The sequence below is a fragment of the Boleophthalmus pectinirostris genome, unplaced genomic scaffold (genome assembly GCF_026225935.1).
Source record: "Boleophthalmus pectinirostris isolate CB_2022bp ecotype Guang Dong unplaced genomic scaffold, ASM2622593v1 HiC_scaffold_1, whole genome shotgun sequence".
Lineage (NCBI taxonomy): Eukaryota > Metazoa > Chordata > Actinopteri > Gobiiformes > Gobiidae > Boleophthalmus > Boleophthalmus pectinirostris.
In genome coordinates this window covers 34,066,672-34,088,744 of record NW_026570970.1, presented here as the reverse complement: position 1 = coordinate 34,088,744, position 22,073 = coordinate 34,066,672, and the positions used below count along the sequence as shown (strand labels likewise).

The following is a 22,073-nucleotide window of genomic DNA, read 5'->3' as shown; positions in this document are numbered from 1 at the left end:
CACAGACAGACGCTCCACATGTGGTTTGGAATCATTTCACTGATTTACTTTTTCTGAGGCAGATACTCACCCATGGATAGAACTTTTGAAGCAGCATTTTTTGTGCAAGAGTTTGAACTTTTGAGTTCCAAACCAGGTTCAATTTCAGCTCCTGAATCCCAGTTTGATTGTTGCATGAACTCTAGTATTTACAACACACTTGTTGAGAAAAATAAATCCTGAATGTAGTGTAGTGTAACAACTTTATTATAAATATTTCTTCATCAAACTCTGAATTGAAGATTATCAGCATTGTTGTTGCTGTTTTTGTGTTTGAATATTTTTGATAAAGATATTTTCACATATCTTCGTTCTACTTGAGATGTTTCAGAGAAAGCTCAAACCACAAAGCTCCCTGCCTCAACATGAATCTGACACTGAACCAGTGAGTGACAAAAGGCCTGAAGAAAAAACTCAAACTACACCAGAATTCTCAGAAAGGGGAAAAAGTGTTTCATAATGTGACCAGAGGTGGTGTAGTAGCCCCAAAAAAGTAAGTAAAGTAAGTAAAAAAGTACTGTTAATTTAAAAATAAAGTAAAAGTGCTAACTCGTGGTCCAAGGAATTACAGAAATAAGAGTAAAACAAATATTGAGAAACTACTAAGCTACTCCAGAGTCATTATATGAGTTAGTTAGGGGTGAAAAGTAACTAATAACAAATTTGTAATTAAGTAGATTTTATTGGTAATTGCACTTTTTTTGCGTAGATTTTTGAACCTGTACTTGTTCTTGTGATTTAGTGTAATTCTAGTCATTTCATTGTAATTAGTGAAACATAATATCACATTTAAAATTATTTGAGAACTGAGTACAGCAAAACAAAAGCTCCACAGTCATTACATTTGTGAGAATTTATTATCCTACCTAACTAAAGTTTGAGAGCGAAATCAAATAATTCTGGGGTTTATTTTATCAGCGGGACATTTGTTAAGACCCTCGTAAACTGCACGTTCATTCATTTAATATTTTCCCACCAAAAAAGACAGCAGACGTCATCATAATTTAACTGAGAATCATGAATGAAATCAAAACATTTAATTGGAAAAGGGAAAAGCAGGTTTTAAAAAGCACAGGTTTATTTGATGAGGCGTGGGACGTTTGTACATGTTTAGTTGGGGATTGGGGACAGTCTGTTTTTTTTGTTGTGTTATTGTTATTATTTGGGCGGTTTGGCGTCGGCGGGGCTCTCTCCAGTGTCCAGTGTCTTGAGGAGTCTGAAGAGCCCCGCGGCCTCCCGGATCCGACTGAACTCGATACAAAACGCCTGAACCTCGATGAACAAATCCTGAACGTTTATGATTTTGTTTCGGATCAAAGACTGGAGAAAGACGCACACGAGGCGCACCAGACGATTCTGAAACACAACAACAAAACACTGCATTTAGATTTTTAAGGTTCTTAACTTAAAGGGTCAGTATTACACGATTTTCTGATGTATGTTCTAATGTTGTTTCTTCATCACAAACAGACCTCAATTTGTGTTTTGTTTCATTCACATGTTGAACACACAAACCCTGCGTATTTAGGCTTTAGTCTCAAAAAAACAAAAAAACAAAAAACAAAACACTGTTCCACCTTGTGATGTCATGTGGTAATACAGGAAGTGAATCCGTGTGAATCAATCGCCCATTCGTTTTTCAATATAAAACCAAAAATAAGAAAATTTAAAAAACAACTATTTTCTTCATTATTTGTTTCCAAAACCAAAATGAAAAAACAGATGATTCGTTTTTTCAGGTTTAGATTTTGTGTTTAAATGAAGAATGGAAAAAACAGATAATGGCCGTTTCCGTGACTTAAACACAAGGTGGAACAGAGCATTTTGAGCTTTGGAGATGTAAACAGACTGATAATAAAGAGTTACTCAAATGTGTGTGAATGAAAGAAAACATTGTTTTTTTATTTGGTAACAGCATTATAACAGGGCTTCAAGCTCAGAACAGTCAATTTTGCATTATGTAAAACCTTCGGTCGTACCTGCATGTACTTGTCCTTGATCTGTTCACAGGTGGAGATGCAGTTGGAGATGTACAGGTGGATGAACTCTGGAGGCAGATCCACCGCTGTAGTTAGTCTAAAACAAAAAAAAGAAAGAATCGTTGTTTATAATGTGATTTGCAAGCAACACAAATGCTCAACTCATTTCATATTGTCACATAAAGCTTTTGTCACTTGTAGACTTACTTATAGTGGGAAGAGTTACCAAAACGGTCAATCAGGAATGAGTTACACTCTACAATACATTATTCAAGCAGCAATAAAAGTATACTGCTAGAAAAGTACTAAATGTCTCTGGTTTTCTGGGTTGTGTGTGGACGGGGCTCTGTTAGGCGAGTGTTACCTGTTGACGACCTCCATGCTGTGCAGAGACATGTCCATGTTGACGAGCACAGAGAAGTACTCCGTGATCTGACTGCTCGGCATCAGTTTGAGCAGCATCTCTATGGCGACCAGAGGGTTGTTCTCCACCAGGTCGGGGAGCTTCGAGGGAGACAGGCCGATGTGGTACACCAGCTTTGGGTCCTTCTCCAGCTCAGCCAGTAACTGAACCACACACACATTCTGGGTCAGTGAAGAGCTAAACAAACGCACTCCTGTTTCATAGCAAAGCTAAACATCGACCAAAAAAAACAAACAAACATATAATAATTTTTATGTGAGAAAGAAAGCTGTTTTTTTCTGTCAATATCAATACAGAACAGCTAGAACCACACACTTTGACAAAACTTTGTTTCCTGTCTCTCTAATTTGAGACGGCCATGACTGACAGGTTTATCAACCAATCAGACAAACACATGGTCCATTTCCAAATAAATTTGGGTATTTTTAACAGGCCACGATAATCACGATAATTACTTTATTGACTTATCGTTTAATATATGAAAGCTGGAACAATGTATTTGCAATAATGCAGAGATTTTTTGTTATTTTTGTTATAAAATGATAAGATCTGAGCTGTAAAAAGTTGATCAAGTCAATTCTATGACTAACTAGAAAAGCACTCAGAGAGCGCAGACCTCGGCCAAGGACTACCCCCATTTTTTATATAAATTGCGATAAAATCAGTCTTCTGGATCAGATCCGGATCAGCCTTTGGAATATGAAAGAGGATCCCATTGTCCATCCCTGAGTCAAATTTCATGGGGTTTGGTCAATAATTAACCGAGATATTGAGAAACAAAATTTTTGGCCCCATTTACCACAATGTTAACAAAAATTTCAAAGTGATCCAGAATCCAGGATTTCTTCCGGATCATCCCCAAAATGAAATCAGTTCTTCCTTTTCACATTTCAAAAAAATCCTGAAAATTTCATCAAAATTGGTCCATAACTTTTTGAGTTATGTTGCTAACAGACAAACAAACAAACAGACAAATGCCGGCAAAAACATAACCTCCTTGGCGGAGGTAATTATTGGGTCTTCCAGCAATTTATTTGATGTAACTCATGCCTTTTACTGACACTGTTGATTTTTTTAATGGTTTACTGGGATTATATTTACTGATATACTTTATTTTTATTGTGTCAGTGGTATAAAATAACTTCAGTATTCCAATGATTTTCATTTGGTCTTCCGAAAATGTATGTTATTAGATTCTTTTTTCAGACCAAGGGTTTGTTTTTCATACCTGATAGTTTCGACTGGTCTCTACGGTCTCTATGTGTCTGGTCAGCTGATTTCCTGGTTTATAGTCCCGTGGGCACATATTTCGATTGCCGGCAGGACTATAAACTGGGACGAGGTGGCTATTTTACCCTCTGCAGATGGCGCTGTCGTCCTGCCTCAACCGGTAGGAAGACAGCACCAAAACCTGTACAGATCAGCTGACTGGACACTTCACAGCAACATCACATGACACTCTGAGGAAGAGCGTTAGGGAGCAGTCCAAACTGTCAGGTATGAAAACCAAACTCAGTCTGAAAAAAGAACCTAATAACATAGTTTCAGTATTATTAGGTTCAGAATTTGTGATTGTGACAGGCCTACACACATACATATCCATGTGATCCTTCTGAAGAAAGATGCAGAATGTGTAAACAAATGTGTAAACAACACACAGGTCAGCTCAAAAGAACTTATTTTGGAAAGTATGCAAAGTATCAATATGACCCCCCCATGCCCCCCCTCCTCACCTGGGACTGCTGCTGCGCTGACAGGGGACTCTTGAAGGCTTTGGCCATGATGCGTTTGATTTCCACACCAGTGCTGTTCTTCACACACATGGAGCGATCCCACTGGACGCTGTGTTCCGGCTCCGTGGGGTTGAGCCACGCGAGCTCGTCCTCGCACACGTGCAGAGGAGGAGGAGGGCGGATCAGCTCAGGGCGAAAGTGACCTGCAGATAAATAAAAAGGGTCAACGGAAAGCTTCCAGACTCAGTTTCCAGACTCATTTCACTAAATTATACTTAAAATTATTATATTCAACATTTTAAAATTATTTTTCCTTCTCAGTACGAGCAAGCGCCTCCCACCTTTATCAGAAACGTGCACTGTGTGAACAGTTCTGACCAATCAGAGCGATGCAGGTAAAGTGGAGCTAAAATCCAACAGAGGGGAAGTGTCTCATCCAGTTCTTACTATAGATCTATGGTTATTTCTAGTTATTATATAATTTTACTTCCTGGTTAGATGCAGGCAGCAGAGGTAGAGGTAATTTCATAACTGTTACCCAGCAACCATAATGCTTATGACCATGTTTCCAGTTTGTTTACTACTGTACACTAGTTACGACTTGAAAAAAACAAACTTAACAACAGCTTGTGTGTGAGAAATGCAGTTCTCTTACTCTCCAGCGGGGGGCGTGGTCCTGTCACCAAGGACTCGATGATTTGATTGGCCACTGAGCTGTCGAAGCCAGAGTTTGACGAGTCTGGGTCGGGGTCGTTGAGGATACTTGGGAAGCTGGCTTTGCTCTGAGTGGGCAGCTCCGACTGACGCTCTGCACGAAATAATACACAGGAAATAGAGACACTTACTACTGTTCAAAATCATCTACCTTAACATAGGAGTAACAGTGATTTAGTGTTTACTTTATTTGTGTATTTTATTTGTCTACTTTAACTAGCTAATGTTACAGGGGTAATTCATTAAACTGTTGTAATGTCAGGTTTTTATTGTGTGATCTTTTGCTTTTATGATGTGGATAACTGACAGTAAATCTCTGAATATTAACTCCCATTGTAAAATTATTCTGATCCAGCTCAAAATCATTTTAAAGCTATTCAGGTTTAGATGAAGAAATCTTGATACTTGTTTCTGACTTTTAAAAATCTGTCACTCTTTTTTTCCACAGACCTGCCAGGGCGAGCTGCAATCCACTGATGTCGATGCTCTGAGGCGCCGTGCCCACGTCCAAACATGAAACCTGTCTGGGCGTCTTTTTAAATAGATCCCGAGGAGGAGCCAACATCAGCTGAGACAGGAAGAACTTCTCCGCCTGCGTGATGGGTGGAAGGAAGCCTGCAAAGACACGAGGGACATCCAGAGATTTACTCTAACTGTTTTGCTCACAGTGTTAATACAGGGGACTATGGTGCCTCACAGTCTAAAAACAACCTGGACTGTAGTGGGATAACAAAATCAGACTTTGTTGCTCATTGTATCATCATTTACTTCAACTTTATTTTAAATTTTGCAGTAAAGTGACATACGGTGCTTACATTTGTCAGAACAATGAGAAAACATTACAAGTATCGAAAGAGATGTATGCCTGTTCCCTTGTACCTCGCCCACCTTCGAACATCACAGTATGTGTAAAATGTGTTGTGTGATGGTTTGAAATAAAATAAAAGAAGAATCTATGGTTTGACTTCAAATGGGTGGATATTTGGATGCATTTTAAAGTATTATATGTTCGGGAACCACAGATGGTAACTAGTTTTAACTACATCTGGTGTAAAGCATCTGTCCTTTTATAACGTTAATGTGTTTGCACATGGTCCCTGTTAAACAAGACCAATAAACTAAATCTAAACTATCATAAACTTTTAAGAGAGACTTTACTGATGCAGACAGACAGACAGACAGATACTTTATCTGTATTTATTTACTCTCGAGGGAAATTCAAGTTTTGCTGCTGCAAGCTGTTGCAGTTGATGTTGCTGCAATTTAACAGAAGGACAGGTCAAGTAGGGCCAGCAGATCTGTGTTAGGGCATTTGAGGAGAGGAAGAACTAAAAGTGTCCCTCCTCTGTGTCCTGCAGAATCCCAGTGTCTAGGGGGCACCAGGGGAACAAAACAGGAAAGGGCTCACTCTTACTCCGCTCTGATGTTTTGGTCCATTCCCTCAAAGTGTTCCAATGATCCTCTGCCACATTTGGTGTAACAAGCCTGTCTAATGTCCATAGCCAGCTCCCCAGCTGCCCTCTTGCATGATCTCCATGGATATAGGAAAAACCAGCAGCTCATTTCACAAAATCCAACCGCTCCCTTTTCTTGTGCTCTCTGAATTGCACATGCTGCACTTCTTAGTTGGTTAAAATCTCATGATATGATGCTAAAAACTGATCTCAAAAGCTGCTCAGTCTGTGATTCAGGTAGCCACAAAAGCAGCCAGCCACTTAACAATCTAAACCAAATGTATGGAAAACACTGTTCACTGTTTAGGGTTCTATCTGACCCTCTCCTCTCCAACCTCTGTTCTAGAATAAACTCTCCCTCCTCTGTCCCATATGTTTACAGTCCATCTGCACGTTGACCAAACTGAAACTTAATCTCCAAAACACCTCACCTCCATAACTTACCAGACAGGACTTTCTCGTGCTCCTCTCCGTGTGGCGCAGGGTTGAGCAGGTGCGCAAACACAGCGGCGAACGGGTTAGCGGCCATGGGCTCGGTCCGGTACATCTCCCAGAGCAGGTACAGAGCCGTGAGACGCTGGGCCGAGCTGGGCAAGAGATCCGGCTGCTGCAGAAGCATTACCAGCACCGAACCGACCCTGAAATGCTCCCCTTTCCCGAAATAATGGTGAAAATGCGTGGATAAACTCTCAAACGTGTTCGTGCACGCCTCCTCTGAAATAATACTCAGAAGATTGGATAGTTCTTTGGGGGCTAGACTCATTTTTGAGGTATACTTTTGTCATAAATTGCTCCGATAAAACTTTGCAGAAACAGGTCCCAAGTCGCAATGAAATAACCGCATTTAATTCATAGTTTTATCCAAATATTAACGTGTTCTTTTGAATGAGCTAGCTTAGCATGCTAGCGCTAAATGACAACACCGTAAGATTCATGTCCACAACAAATGCGTCTACGTGCAAAAATATGCCCTGAAAAGCTTTCTTTACCACGCGAAAGTATTACGAAAAGATCCAGTTAGAAAAAGCTTCAAATGTCTGAGTTTGTTGAAGTTTTTGCAGGGTTTGTAGCAACGTTAGCCCTTGTTCGTTTGGTTCAAAATGTGACGGATGTTGTTCTTCCGGGAAAGTGCATTCTGGGAGGTGTAGTGTAACGTATATAATCGTGTCACATGCTGCCCTCTGCTGATTACGATTTGTGCATACATTTAATAAAGAAAATTATGTAGAAAAGTAAAACAAAAACGTGAAAAACACAAGAAAAAAGGCAAAAAAAAAAAAAAAAAAAAGTTAATTTAATTTCAAAGTAGGCAAAAAGAAGAAAAAAAAATTACAACACACTATATAGAATTAAATACAGTACTTTTCAGGCATAGAAGTTATCCTTATATATAGTTATTGTATGCATATATTTTACTTGGTCAGCCAGAACCACAGATTGATAAAATATTAAAGGTTCTACATTCAAAATTAACTCTCATAATCTTTAAGTAATGTTGTTGCCTCCACAAAAACATACCTTGAGTTATGTTTTATTTCATTTACACATGTTTAGTTACCCTTTATTATTAGTCAGTCTACATCTCCAAAGCTCAAAATGGTTTGTTCCACCTTTTGATGTCATGAACATGAATCGGTAGTTTTCAAGTTAAAAGCTACATTTTACTATTAGTTCAATAGAGATTGGCAATTCCAGGGCTGAAATGATCCAAATTATTCTACTGAAGTTTAAAAACACAGTGGAGTATTTCCTGTATTACCCATAGACTGTTTATATACTTCTTTATACAGTGTATGGTATTACCTCATGACATCACAAGGTGTAAGTGTTTTCTGTTTGAGAAGAACTCAGCCTAAATATGTAGGGTTTGTGTGTTAAACATGTGTGAATGAAACAAAACACAACTCCAGGTCTGTTTGCGATGAGGAAAACAACATTATAACAGAGATCAGAAAATAGTGATCTGGTCAGACAAGCTTGTAGTCACATAGATGCCACACAAAATAAGAGAAAATGTATTTCTGTTTATTTGATCAATATTTTGCTTTTATTCAGTACACTTTTGCTCAGAGGAAGCTCCTCCAGGCGTCACATCTCACCAGGATCGATACATAAGGCAGAATTTATTTAGACACCAAAATAATGCATATAAAGGGATTGTCTAACTGCAGAAATATCTGACAAAAATAACACAGATGGCTTTTGTTGTATGTAGTAGTAGTTGTTGTAGTTGTAGTAGCAGTAGTAATAGTAGTAATAATAGTAGTAGTTGCATTAGTAGAAGTAGTAGTAGTAGTAGTAATAGTAGTAGTAGTAGTAATAGCATTAGTAGTAAAGTTAGTAGTAGTAGTAGTAGTAGCAGTAGCAATAGCAATGGCAGTTGTAATACAAGTAGTAGTAGCATTAGTAGTAGTAGTTGTTGTAGTAGTAGTAATAGTAATAGTAGTAGTAGTAAGAGCATTAGTACTAAAGGTAGTAGTAGTAGTAGTAATAGAAATAGTAGTAGTAATAAGAGCATTAGTAGCAGTAGTAGTACTAGTAGTCAGTGTTGTGTATGAACGAGTTCAAAAGAACGCGTTCATTGAACACGTTCATTTTTCAGTGAACTTTGAACTGAACGCAACACTTTTGTAAATCAAGAACTTGAACGTGAATTTGTTCAAATTATGTGTGATGAACGACGTACGTCACTGTTGGGGTTCAGTTAAACGTCGGAATTTGTTTTCACCTGACGAGTGACGATCTGCTCGCACTTAACGAAACCACAGCCGCGTGTCAACGCGAAGGCGACTCCACCGGCAGCTTTAGCGGAACGTACGGACTCTTGTGTCTCTCAATGAGAAGTCAATCAAACTTGACTGGGCGCGTTTAGCTGCTTGTATTTACCTTCTGTACAGGCTGACCACGGCAAACGCAAGGATTTCAAAAGTACATTTCAAAGCACTAATTAACAGTCTATGTGGATCTGGGCTCTTTCACATGATCCACAACTGCCCAGGGAGCACAATGTGCTGATGGTAAATGCACAAATACAACAATAGATACATGCTCTCTGTGGATTTTGACGGGGATACGCGCCTACGTGTAGAGCGTCAAAAAATAGGATGGATCCTATTTTCTGAAATCTACACGCACAGGACGTGCTGCTCCGCGCGCGTATTATTTTACTTGGTACATATGTCAGTAACGCGCGTCACAATGCTTTTTTAACCTGGATTGAAATGGTGGGTTTTTCGTTTTTCTTCATACAAATTTGCTAAAATCACCGCCCGCGATATCAGCAGCGTGAAAGGCCGGAGGTGCGCTCGTGTAGACCGTTGATCCTGAGCGAAAGGACCGACGCAGAAGTCCGCGCTCCACCGAACTAAACGCAGCTGACGCCCGATCACTCGGGGTTCTCTCAGGGTCCTAGATTCCAAGTTCTAGTCCAGGATTAGTCCTGGTTTAGTCCTGGTTCAGTTCTGGTTTAGTCTTGGTTTATTCCTGATTTAGACCTGGTTCAGTCCTGTTCTGTTCTGGTTTAGTCCTGGTTAGTCCTGGTTCACAGTTCTGGTTTATTCCTGGTTCAGTTCTGGTTTAGACCTGGTTTAGACCTGGTTTAGTCCTGGTTTAGACCTGGTTCAGTTCTGGTTTAGTCCTGGTTCAGTTCTGGTTTAGACCTGGTTTAGTCCTGGTTTAGTTCAGTCCTGGTTTAGTCCTGGTTCAGTTCTGGTATAGACCTGGTTTAGTCCTGGTTTAGACCTGGTTCAGTTCTGGTTTAGTCCTGGTTTAGACCTGGTTTAGACCTGGTTCAGTTCTGGTTTAGTCCTGGTTTAGACCTGGTTTAGTCCTGGTTTAGTCTGGTTCAGTCCTGGTTCAGTCCATATACGGTGCAAAAGTTCAGCATCTTAACAGTTATTTTGGTGAGAGTAAATTAAAAGTGCTGCAATAGTCGTGTAATGTTTTACATTTTAAATACAGTAATATTGTAATGTAACAAATTACTTTGAAATGACAGTAACAAGTCATAAATAACACATTACAGTTTTTAAAGTCACTTGTCAACAGTGTATCTTGTAAAGTTGTTGTAAACTAGAAGTCAGTTTGAAAAATAAATGCAGCCTTTCATTTACAGATCTCATCTAAATATAAAATGAACTGAACTTTGAACTAGTTCAAAATTAAAATTGTGAACTATGAACGTGAACTATTCACTTTGAACAAGTGTGAACTGAACTTTGAACTAGTTCATGAAAAGTGTGAACTTGCACAACACTGCTAGTAGTAGTGACAGTAGCAGTAGTAGTAGCATTAGTAATAGTAGTAGTGGCAGTAGCAGTAGCAGTAGTAATAGCATTAGTAGTAGTAGTAGTAGTAGTAATACCTAATTTAGCTGCAGTAGCAGAAGTAGTAGTAATGTTAGTTTGAGTAGTGGCAGTAGTACCAGTGGTAGAAGAGGTAGTAGTTTAACACTGGGATTGTAAAATACAAGTAAACTAAAATACAAGGATCCTGATTAAAATCAGCCGATAAGCGAAGCCAACTAACTTTGCACAGACGATATTTAAAGGGAGACTGCAGACAAGACCAAATGTAAGAGAATGCCCAAAATGCCACGGAAAGATTTAGATTTTCAATTTCATAAATTTCAATGTTGTTTCCTCATCACAAACAGACCAGGAGTTGTGTTTTGTTTCATTCACACATGTTTAAAACAAAGACCCTGCATTTTTAGACTGAAACAGAAACACTTGTTTTAAACTGCACCTTCACTAGAATCATTTGAAATGCCAATCTCTACTGAACAAAAGGTAGCTGTTAAGTTGAAAACTACCAGTTTATGACATCACAAGGTGGAATAGAAAATTTTGAGTTTTGGCGACGTAGACAGACTAATAATAAAGGATTCCTCAAACAGTGTACCCCCAGGTTTGACTACCTCAAAATTTAAAACTTATTAACACCTTTTAAAGACCACTTAAATGAAAATTAATGAAACAAACAAAAGCAATATGGTTCAAAAGACTTGAAAAGATCGGCTTTGTCAATAGACCCATCCCACTGGGAAATCAAACATGGTGGTTTGATGCTCACTTTTTTGGAAAATCCTTCCCAGTATGCATTGCACAAGTGACCAGAAGTTCAAAATCTGTGATACATGTATTCTAATCATGACCAACCAACTACCGGACTATATCTAGAATCTAAGAGCATGATTTCACGCTGTGTTTTTTCCCCTCCCTCCATTTCACATTGCACTGCAGCCCAGTTGAGTATACAAAAAACAGACTAATAAAATTTAAGACCTTTGTGAAAAAAATAAGACCTGGACAACATAATTTAAGACTTTTTAAGACTTTTAAGACCCCGTGGCTACCCTGTCAAACATGTGTGAATGAAAATAATAATTGTAATAGTAGATCCTAGTTCAGCCTCAATTCAAATACTAGAGGGACGGGAGGGCATCTGACACACTTAGATATGCATGTGTTATTCAACAAAAGTCAACAAATGTAGGGCAAATCTGCAGCATTCTCTTACTCCCAAATATTTGTGCTTTTTAACCATTTAATATAACACTTTGAAAAAACTAAAACTAGGTCCATAGTTTTAAAGCAATTGATACTTTGCAGTGACATCACGCTGGGGGTGTTTTACATGTAATGGTGGGATGTTCAGCAGTTACCGTGGCGACACAACGCACACATTCATGCTCTCGAAAGGGTTTTCTAACTAGCTTGTGACTGTAATTTTATGCGTGAGGGACTGATTTAACAGCCCAAATCAGCTCTTGTTGTCTAAATCTGTACTTTACGGTCAGATTAAAATAAAAATACAGCGTTAGACAGAGCAATGCCTTCAGTTAGCATCACACCCCCAGGGAATGTTAATGACACGAGCTGCAAAGTATCAACATCACACCAATAGAAATCCACACACTCACATACACACAAGTCTACAATAACTCATAACTCATCGTTTCATGGCGCTAAATAAATAACTTTGAACGATTTTACAAAAGGCTTACAATATACAAAAATACAGTTTATAAGGATTATGGGCAAATAAATTAAAAATACAATATATTAAAACAATGTACAGGGAGGTAAAATCACTGTAAACATTTCACTTACTCCACAGAATCAGGATAGGCACCTCCAAAACAACAGGGAGAAAACTGGAATTTAACAAATACACTTTACGCGTAAGCCTGTTAAAGTTGTACAATGTAACTTTTCTGCTGTAGAGGGTTTGCTGTCTGTTATCTGTTATTGCGTTGTCTGGATTGTCCCACAGTATGACATTACCGTATTTTCTGCACTATAGGGCGCTCTGGATTATAAGGCGCGCTGTCATAGAATGGTCTATTTTCAAACTTTTTTCACAAATAAATCGCACCGGACTTTAAATGAAACATAACAGTTAAATGGGTCAGTGGGACTTTGTTTGCCCGTGTTCACGGTGACTCTGGGCTTTGTTCAGTTGTGGCGTGTAGGGAGGATGCTGTCTGGGACCCGTTGGATTGTCGGCGTGTTCGCAGTGACTCAGTTGTTCAGTTGTGGCTAGAAGCTGCACATTACACTCGCTTTTTCGGGTTCGTTCCTCCGTTCCGTTCCTCATCGGCGTGGAGTGATGAGTGTGGCTGCGGGGGTTTTGCGGGTGAATGGTAGGAAGGCGCCTGGAGCGAGTCAGGAAGCAATTGCCCTGTTATTTAGTGCATCACGGCAAATAAAGCCACGATTCTTGAGCAAAGAACTGGCGCTTTTATTGAGCCCATGCACTCACGGTGAGGTTCCGAACAGGGAGTTAAACCCGGAGGGACGAGCGGCTGCTGTGCCCCTTTGGCCCTGGAGACAAAGACGGTTCTCCCCTAAGTCCTCTGACCGCGTTCACGGCTATGACTTTGAAATAACATTGAGCAATGGCAGAATGTTCAGAATGCAATAACATCCAACACGAAGACAAGAAGGTTAAAAAAACAGCCTAGTCAGAAAACGCTGTCAATTAATTCGCTGCGCAAGAAAACGGATTAAGAATGTGAACATGCACGTTGAGCGAATTTTGGAATGAATGAGCTATAGAGTTTGCATTTTTATCGAGGCTCCTTAGTTTGTTTGCTGTATGATTCTTCTAAAATCTAAAATCAATCGATCGGCGGATGGCGGGCGAGTGCGGTTTTGAAAATTGGTCAAAACCTTGGCTGCAAATGGACAGTGGGCGGATGATGAGTTTTGTGTCGCAGTTGCAGATGAAAAAATAGCCCATCCGCGCATCTCTACTGCGGGTGGTGCGGCTTTGTAGTTTACTGAAGTCGTGCTGAGACACCGGAGTGGATTCGTGCATAGGGCGCTTTGAATTGTGGGACGCGCAGTCATTTTTTGATGGGGTTGGAGGCTTAAGAGCGCGCCTAATAACCCGGAAAATATAGTAAATCTATCTTGTGTTATTCAGTTGCTGGTGTTTTATTAGTAAAGTGGACCTATTCTCCTTTTCGATCACCCTCTCGAAGTTGTATTTGGAGTGATTCGTGTATGTTTGAGCACACTTTAATCGCTTATTTTGCCGTTCAACTCACGTTTTCACTGCCACGGCTACACGCCCACTGCTCTGTACTTACTTTATTTGTTGTGACGACGTTTGGGCACCACAGATTTCTAACGCGGAAGTCAGTGGATCTGTTTCTATTATTACGTCGCTTTACATGAATATTGTGATTTAAAATGTCCAAATTATAACAGAATGATCCACGGGATGTCAAAGATTATAACCAGAGGCGGCGCTGCCATTAGGCAAAAGTGGGCGGCTCCGTGGGGCCCCCAAACCTGGATGATCCCCCAACCTATTGCCCGCAGTGCCACTAATGACCGAGGCCTCAGAGCAGTTTAATTTTCTCTCAATCTGACATTAAATGAGAGTAGTTTTCTCTTTAACAATAATCATAAGAAAAATAATCATATGTAATGGATGTAAACAAAAATGTACTAGCAAAAAAATAAAACTACTTTCAGCTCTGGTTATCTAGTATTCGACCAAACAAATAAGACAAGTTTCCAATCCACCTAAGTTCAAATAAAGAGATGTGCATGTCTCAAAAACAATGGGGAAAAACAAAGAATAAATATATTAAAAAAAGAAGTTTAAGTTCGCATAGGGCCCCCAAATTGCTAACTCCGCCTCTGATTATACCTACATAGCAGACACAAGCATAATGTCTTTCCTAAAAACATGGGAGCAGGGTCGCCTCTCCACAGCTCTGACCTGTAAATTTAAGCTTAACCCTCCACCGGACAAGTTACACCGTACAACTTTAAGTGAAAAGATAAATACTGGTTTAAAAACTGCACTGACGCTTCTTTCAAAATGTGCTTCCCTTTCTCGTAAGACTATTGCACAAAAATGTAAACATGATTATTTTTTTATATCATGTAAAAGTTAGAAATACCTCACCTGTAGAGAGAATACTGCATATTTTTTCTATTAATACTTCTATTAATACTTTGCAGTGACATCACGTTGGGAGGGGGGAGACTACATGTATATCTATTAGGGATGTAACAATCTCCAAATCTCTCGTTACGATATTATCACGATGTACATCTCACAGTACGACATTTTGAAGAGGCTTATGTAATTGTAGATAGGGCACATTTTTTGCTTTTAAAATACCTTGACAAGATTTAGGTCATAATCCCAAGAATTCAAGTAAAAAAACACATCTCTTCATGTTGTTTGAGCTGAAATGAATCCTGGGATATGTAGTTCCCGATGTTTATAAGCTGTTGCTACTATAAAACCATGTATTTAAGCAAAGGAACTTGTAATTCGATATATTGTGACAGCCCATGATATTATTGTGAGACTTTTGACAATACGGTATCACAATATTCCAGTTATTGTTACATCCCTAATGTCTATGGCAGAATGTTCAGCAGTTTCCATGTTGACACGATGCACACATTAGCAATACTGCCTGATAAGTTTTTGATTTCAGATGATCTGAAAACTCTGGAAAAAATACAAAATTGATTTAAACAACACATTTTCAGAAGCCTGTGATCAGATTGTGTTATACAACAAAGCTCGGATTAAAGCCTAACTTGAGTTTCAGACAGAGCAGTGTTTCCAGTTAGCGTCACTCCCCCCAGGGATGGTTGATGTCAGCTGCAAAGTATGAACTGGCTTTTTCCATTCCAAAAATTAGCACCGTATAAGCCTTGATTAAAGTATTAGTGTAATATTTGAGAACCTGATGTGAAAGTTGTTCCAAAAGGCACATGGCTACACACACCATTTTCATATTGCACTATATGCCTTTTGCACTTCTGCACTATTTACCATTTATTAGGGATGGGCATGATTAATCGATAATTGATCATTAAGAATTTTGTTGATTACATTAATTTTTAATCGACAAACCGAGTGTAGGTTGTTGTGTGTAGTGTAGCGTATGGAGACAAGGCTGCGTCTTACAGCGCAAACACTGGAGCTGTGTGTCACAGTCCCACGTTTTGGCTGTGGCACCTCCTCCACACTGTACCACTCAGTGTGTGTTTACATGCACATCAGCGTCCTGGTTTCGTCATGGTGCATGTAAACGCAGTATCCCGGTTACTGCAACATAAAGAGCTGCGCTAAACCTGCACATGACTGACATGACATCTCTGAAAACACGAACCATCTCCAACATGAGATACACAAAGAACAGACTCACCATTAGCATCAACATCCCTCTGTCACAGAAAGAACACTCATATTCCTGTCGTGTCCTTTAATCCAACAGAAGTTGACTGCATCAGCGCACAAGAGCTGTTTTTTTCTTTGCTTAGTTTATGCAAATGAGCCATGCGGTTTTATGTTTCATTTCTGTGAGACTTGGGCAAAGCTGCATTAAACACATTATAATGTCAAACGGGCTGATGTGGCTCTAGAGTGGTTATGGTTTATATGTTATAAAGTTGAATTTATTTATGCAGATTAGTAGTGCAGATAGTAATAATAATGATGCTCATTTTAATATAAAAAATGTGATTAATTGAAAATCGATCGCTAATTCTCCCGACGATCGATTAAGAAAATTTAATCAAATGCCCATCCCTACCATTTATTATTTAATTATTATGCTTAGTATAGTGAGAAACATAATTTTGATTCTTTGTATGATCTTTGTATGAATTGACAATAAATTTTGAACTTACACTCGATTATCTTGTGCCATTAAAGTGTCTTCATTTCTAAAAAATCTAATTTGAACAGAATTTCCCAGTAATTTTTCAGCTCCACAAATTGCACTTCTCTGAGTTGTGTTAGTGCCATAGACTGTATATATAAATGGACATAGCTAAACTGCAAGCCGCCACGTTCCAAACAGGAAGTGAGAATGGGGGCTTCATTGACTCTAATTCACTTTGTATTGAAAAAACTTCACCCTTCCCTCTGTAACCGCTGCGGTGAGCCTCGACATTTTGGTCTTAAAAGGTTGATATTATCCCGCTCTACATGATCCTGGTATTTTTATTTTGCTATTTTGTCCATTCCTAATATGGAACTCGGCTCCCAGTCCGCTCCTATAACCTCCAACCTCGATAAGCTTCATTTGACTGGAGCTGAATGCTGTGGGTGACATCACATTTCCTTAGTCCACTTCTTTATACAGTCTGTGGTTATTGCACTTTGAATATGGCTCTGAATATTTATAGGAATGGCTTCACAAATAGAAAAAAACCTCTCACTCTCTTTCCTCCATCTGCCGCTGCCTCTCTCTCTCCCTCTCTTCGCTCTCAGTCATTGTAATGCATGAATGACAGATTCCACGTAGTTGCCAGGGAACAATCGAACAGTAGCATTCATTACTCCTCTCTTTCTCTTTCTCTCCCTACTCTTTTTCCCTCTTCCCCTCAATTCCACATAGTTACTAGTCCGTTAGTAGCAGTCATCGCTTCATCTCTCTTTCTCTCCTCTCTCTCAGTCGCTGTAGTTCATGATAGACTCCACATAGTTGCCAGGGAACAGTTCAGTAGTAGCAGTCATCGCTCCAGCTCTCTATCCCTTCCTACCTCTCCCCTCTTCCCCTTCTCTTTTTCTCCCTCCCTCTCTCTCTGCTCTCCTTCTCTCTCTCAGTCGTTGTAGTGCATGATAGACTCCACGTAGTTGCCAGGGAACAGTCCGGTGGTGGCGTTCATGACTCCTTCGTACCAGCCGTCTTCGTTCTTCTTGATCACGTAGATTATGGCTCCCTCCTGAAACGACAGCTCGTCCTCTTTGTCCGCCTGTGTAGTCGTAGATGGCCACCACTAGAGGGCGACACACACAGACTTAAAGCGCGTATGACAGATTTGTACGATTTTCTCATTTTATCTCAATAGTTGACAAAAGTTGAAAAATATGCTCTATCTATTCAATTTAATTCTGCCCAAAGGTTCGGCACAATTTACACAAGAAACACATTTTATCTGACACTTCAAACATTATTTTAACAAAAAAAATGTTTTATTATATTTGTCAGATAATAATTATTACTGTGTACATTAGACGAGTTTTGCTAAGCAACAGTTAAAAAAAATGTCACCATTTCCAGACAAAAGTGAAAAATCGCATAGCACACTCAGATGGCCGATGTCCAAAGGCTTTTTTATTTTCAAAATAACGTTTCGGCCAAAAAAAAGCCTGATTTGATATTTGATAAATGAAGGCTTTTTTTTGTCTTTTTTTTTTCCAGAAACTTTTTTTTTGGCGAAACGTTTTTTTTTTGCTGAAACGTTATTTTGAAAATAAAAAAGTCTTTTGACATTGGTTATCTGAGTGTGCTGTGCATTTTTTCACTTTTGTATTTGCATTTGCACCTCTACAAAATTTTTGTTTAAACACTAAAAAATTGGCAAATCGGGAAAACAAATATGAATGTTCTCACATTTACTTGAGTTATTTTTGTACCACTACTTTGTGCATCTACTTAAGGCTGCAAAATAGTGCAGTTATCATCAAGTGTACTCCTTACTTTCTTACTTGCAAAGCAGAGGTATTTACTGTTTTTGTAAGAAAAGCAATTTATCAGTAAAGTTTGATTGATTGTACCTTTCTCCAGGTAGCTCCGCGGGGCCCAGGCTGGCTCCTCCTCTGTGTAGGGGTCAGTGAACTCTGTGTCCTGCTCTGGTTTGTCCACTAGAGGGGGCTGTGGAGAGATGAGCGGCTCCTCTGGTTGGCTCTGAGGTGGAGGGGGAGGAGCTCCTTCTGAGACTATGGGGAATAATCAGAAAAATGAAAATATTATTTTTAATGATTATGTTGTTTAAGTAACTTTGGGAGTACTACACTTGGATGTACTTTAAATAATTATCAACCCAATCCAGCCCAACTCAAATTCAGTCTCATGTGCTGTTAAGATGTGTTCACATTTGTCTTGGTTTGGTCTTGGTTGAGTCTTGGTCTAATACAGGTGGGGGGAGTGAGTGGTTCTTTTCTTGTAAAGTACTTTAAGGGCCTTGAAGGTGGAAAAGCACTGTATTTACCATTAATTATTAAATGAACTTGGATTAGGTTGGTCTCAGACATTGTGGGCGAGGTGGGTTAAGTGCCTTACCCAAGGACACAACCACAGCATTCATCTGTGGGAGTTGGAATCATACCAGCTAACCTGTGGGTCAGTGGATCTGACCACTCAACTAATGATGTTATGATGTTTACATTGAGAGCAGGATTCAAACCTCCAACCTTCAGATTAGTGGACAAACGCTCTACCAACTGAGCTACTGTTGCCCCATATGCACATGGAGTTGTGTTTTATTTTATTCACACGTGTTTGAGTAATCCTGCATTATTTGTCTGTCTACATCTCCAAAGCTCAAAATGCTCTGTTTCACCTTGTGATGTCATGCAGTGGTAGTTTTTAAATGAACAGCTCCTTTTACCTTTAGTTCAGTAAATATCGGCAATTCCATGACTGAAATTATCCAAATGATTCTAGTGATGGTGTATGGTTTTCAGTTTGAGAGAAAAAGTCATCCTAAGTATGCAGCATTTGTGTGTTAAACATGTGAAAGAAACAAAATACAACTCCAGTCTCCAGGCATGTTTTTGACAAGGAAACAACATCAGATCAGAAAATAGCATTATATGGGCCCTTTCATGCCTTTCCTAGTAGGGCTGTGACGGTTAGGGAATTTGTCCTGCGGTGTGGTATAGCGGCTCGACAGCACGATATGCAATGATATCGCATCCCCTCCCCCACCCCACATCCCCCCGGAGTTACAATATTTCCAGCGGCACTGAAAACTCTCTCCCATGATGTTGAGCAGATACATATGTACCTTGGTTGTCGTGTGGATATAGCGTGTGTAGTGGGAGAAGTAACATTTGGTTTTGGAACAAGTGCTGCTGCATCTCTCCAGGTCTCACTGTGGCAGCTCGGGTCAGAGACTTAGCACAAGCACGTGGAGCAGGGTGTCCGCAAAGCGAGATCGGGTGACGTTCGCACTTAACTCCATGCGGCGTGGAGCTGCGGTGGTCCTTTTGCCTGCGGTCACTCAACTACCCGGTCTACGCGGGCGCGTAGTCCTGGGTTAGTCCTGAGTTATCACGGGCACGGGCGATAACAGATGGAATGTTAACGGGTCTGAGCGGGTGCAGGTCTATAAAAACGGACTCGTGCAGGACTCTGGGTCAGGTCATGTTGGTCATGTGCGGTGATCGCGGTGGCCCAACATCCACCACGGTGGGCCTCTTAGTACCGCGATGATTCATTTTTGCTGTTATTGCGACAGCCCTATTTCCCAGCAAAACAATAAAATCCAATTGTGGCCCCACATAAATAAAAGCACTCACTGGATTCTTGAACCCGAGCGACGAAGCCCATTAGGGGGAGCTGTGGAGTGAACTGCAGCAGAGATGGAGGAGGAGGAGAGGCTGGGGACACAAACACATCTGGTCACTAACATACATTTTTTCTGATCACACAACTGAAACACTGGCTCGTTACCTGGGCTGTGGTTGTAGTAATTTCCCCCGTTGACCGTGCTCTGAGCTGTGATAGGCTGTGCTGCAGAGATGGGGGCGGGGCTAACCCTGTTTTGGGCTGCTGTGATTGGCTGCCCGGTGACGGAGGGGGGGCGACGGTAAGGCAGGGACCCGCCCACCTGAGGGACCTGGTGTCGAGGCTGCGGGCGGTTCATACTGTAGAACTGAGGCACGATCGCTCCTGAGAAAAAACACACAGAAATACACAATATTTTATCAGTACTTAATTTGTTCTCATAGTTTAACATCATCATTAATCTGTGTACGGTACAACATACGGCCATCTTGGATCCACTTACAATTTCTTTTAATTCAAAGTCAAAGTGTCCCAGTACTGATATATTGTAAAAGTCGCTCTTAGGGTCAAAATGTAGCACTTTTTATTTTATATATTTTTTAATACTATGCAAAATGTACGGTACTATAAATAAACAAGGCTTTAAAGGTGTTTTTTTTTTTTTGCTGTCTTAATAATAATGCCGTACACTTGTGTCTCAAAGCCTCGCAAAACACTGCAGTCATCATTCATTCACTCCACACAGTAGGCTCTATTCACGCTTACATCACAAACCAAGATGTTTGAAAGATGCGATTACAACTTCCCAGGTCCAGTTTCCTTCATCTAAATGTCATTGAAGCGTTCTGTTATGTTTGACTAATCAACATTTACACCCATACTTCAGTTTTCATCATTTCCTCATTGACGCACAACTTCGAGCGCACAAGGTACATGCGATTAGAAGAGATGAGGCGCCAAATTCAAGATGATTCTAAACAGCACATACGCATGCAGTCTTCATTTTACTGCTGATCACATTTACTTCAATGGGTTTTTAATTAATTGCACACAACTGGGTTAAACATAAACGTGATACAACAAACAAGCTGTGTGTTGTCAGCAGTTACACGTCAGGATGAGGGAACACAAACGCAACATATTATATAATAATAATATAATACAATAGTAATAAAACAACATAAAAAGTGCATTTAAGAGAAAAGGATGATAGTGAGTGATGATAGCGAGGGAGTAGAGTTCATTCAGTCTGAGTCCATAGAGTCCAAGGGAATTTCACACATGTAGAACACACTTTCATATATTTCAGAGATTTTATATATAACTTGATTTCATTTTTAAAACAAGCCAAGTTAGGGGGACACTTCTGAATTTTAGGTTTGTGGATGTAAAATTTGGCAAGACATAATATTAAGTTTAGACAAGGTTCTTCTTTTTTATTTTGAAGTAGTACATTCAAAATGATAATATCTCTATTTAACAAGACTGGTGAGGAAGGAAATATGAACTGGACCCAGTGTTGCATTTCAGACAAAAACGGTTGGATTGTTACACAAATGAAAAAAAAAGTGCAAATGTTTTCTTGAATTTTAAAGTGCAATTGAAGTAATTCTTTGGATGGATATATGTTGTTCATAATTTTGTAATGTGTTTCTTTCACTTTAGGACTGACAGGAAAGGCCAAGTGCATTGTTCTTAGTTTTGTTATTGCTTCTTTATCATATTTATTATATATATCATTTTTATTTTGCAACACAGGGAACATTTTTTTCTGTTAGACATTTTCTAAGAAATAATTTTTTTCATTTTCTGTCTGTTATTGACACTCCTTGTACTGATGAGGCAGGTATATGTGGGTGTATAGTTTGCTTTGCCAAAATGTTCCTTAAAAGAAAAACAAACTCTTTAGGGAGTGCGTTACGTAAACACATGAAGTCCAAATAT

General features: G+C 39.6%; 1 protein-coding gene and 1 pseudogene across 1 annotated transcript; both read right to left on the bottom strand.

Moving 5' to 3' along the window:
• Positions 1-1,042: 1,042 nt before the first annotated feature.
• cnot11 (CCR4-NOT transcription complex, subunit 11) lies at positions 1,043-7,583 on the bottom strand. Its single transcript, XM_020927847.2, has 7 exons — positions 6,788-7,583; positions 5,340-5,504; positions 4,831-4,983; positions 4,176-4,378; positions 2,383-2,585; positions 2,019-2,115; positions 1,043-1,395 (listed from the first exon to the last, which is right to left on the bottom strand). The coding sequence occupies exons 1-7, from the start codon at positions 7,104-7,106 to the stop codon at positions 1,198-1,200; spliced, it is 1,338 nt and encodes a 445-aa protein (XP_020783506.1). The 5' UTR covers positions 7,107-7,583; the 3' UTR covers positions 1,043-1,197.
• Positions 7,584-14,606: 7,023 nt separating this feature from the next.
• The window catches only part of LOC110162931 (abl interactor 2-like), a 33,764-nt pseudogene continuing 26,297 nt past the window's right edge, over positions 14,607-22,073 (bottom strand).

What these genes read in the sequence shown, in the direction of transcription:
- cnot11 (XM_020927847.2), bottom strand. Translation starts at nt 7,106, where the DNA reads ATGAGTCTAGCCCCCAAAGAACTATCCAATCTTCTGAGTATTATTTCA. An exon ending in CAGCGCAGCAGCAGTCCCAG is followed by an intron (nt 2,586 to 4,175) that starts GTGAGGAGGGGG and finishes TGTGTGGTTCAG; the next exon opens with TTACTGGCTGAGCTGGAGAA. An exon ending in AGCATGGAGGTCGTCAACAG is followed by an intron (nt 2,116 to 2,382) that starts GTAACACTCGCC and finishes TTTTTGTTTTAG; the next exon opens with ACTAACTACAGCGGTGGATC.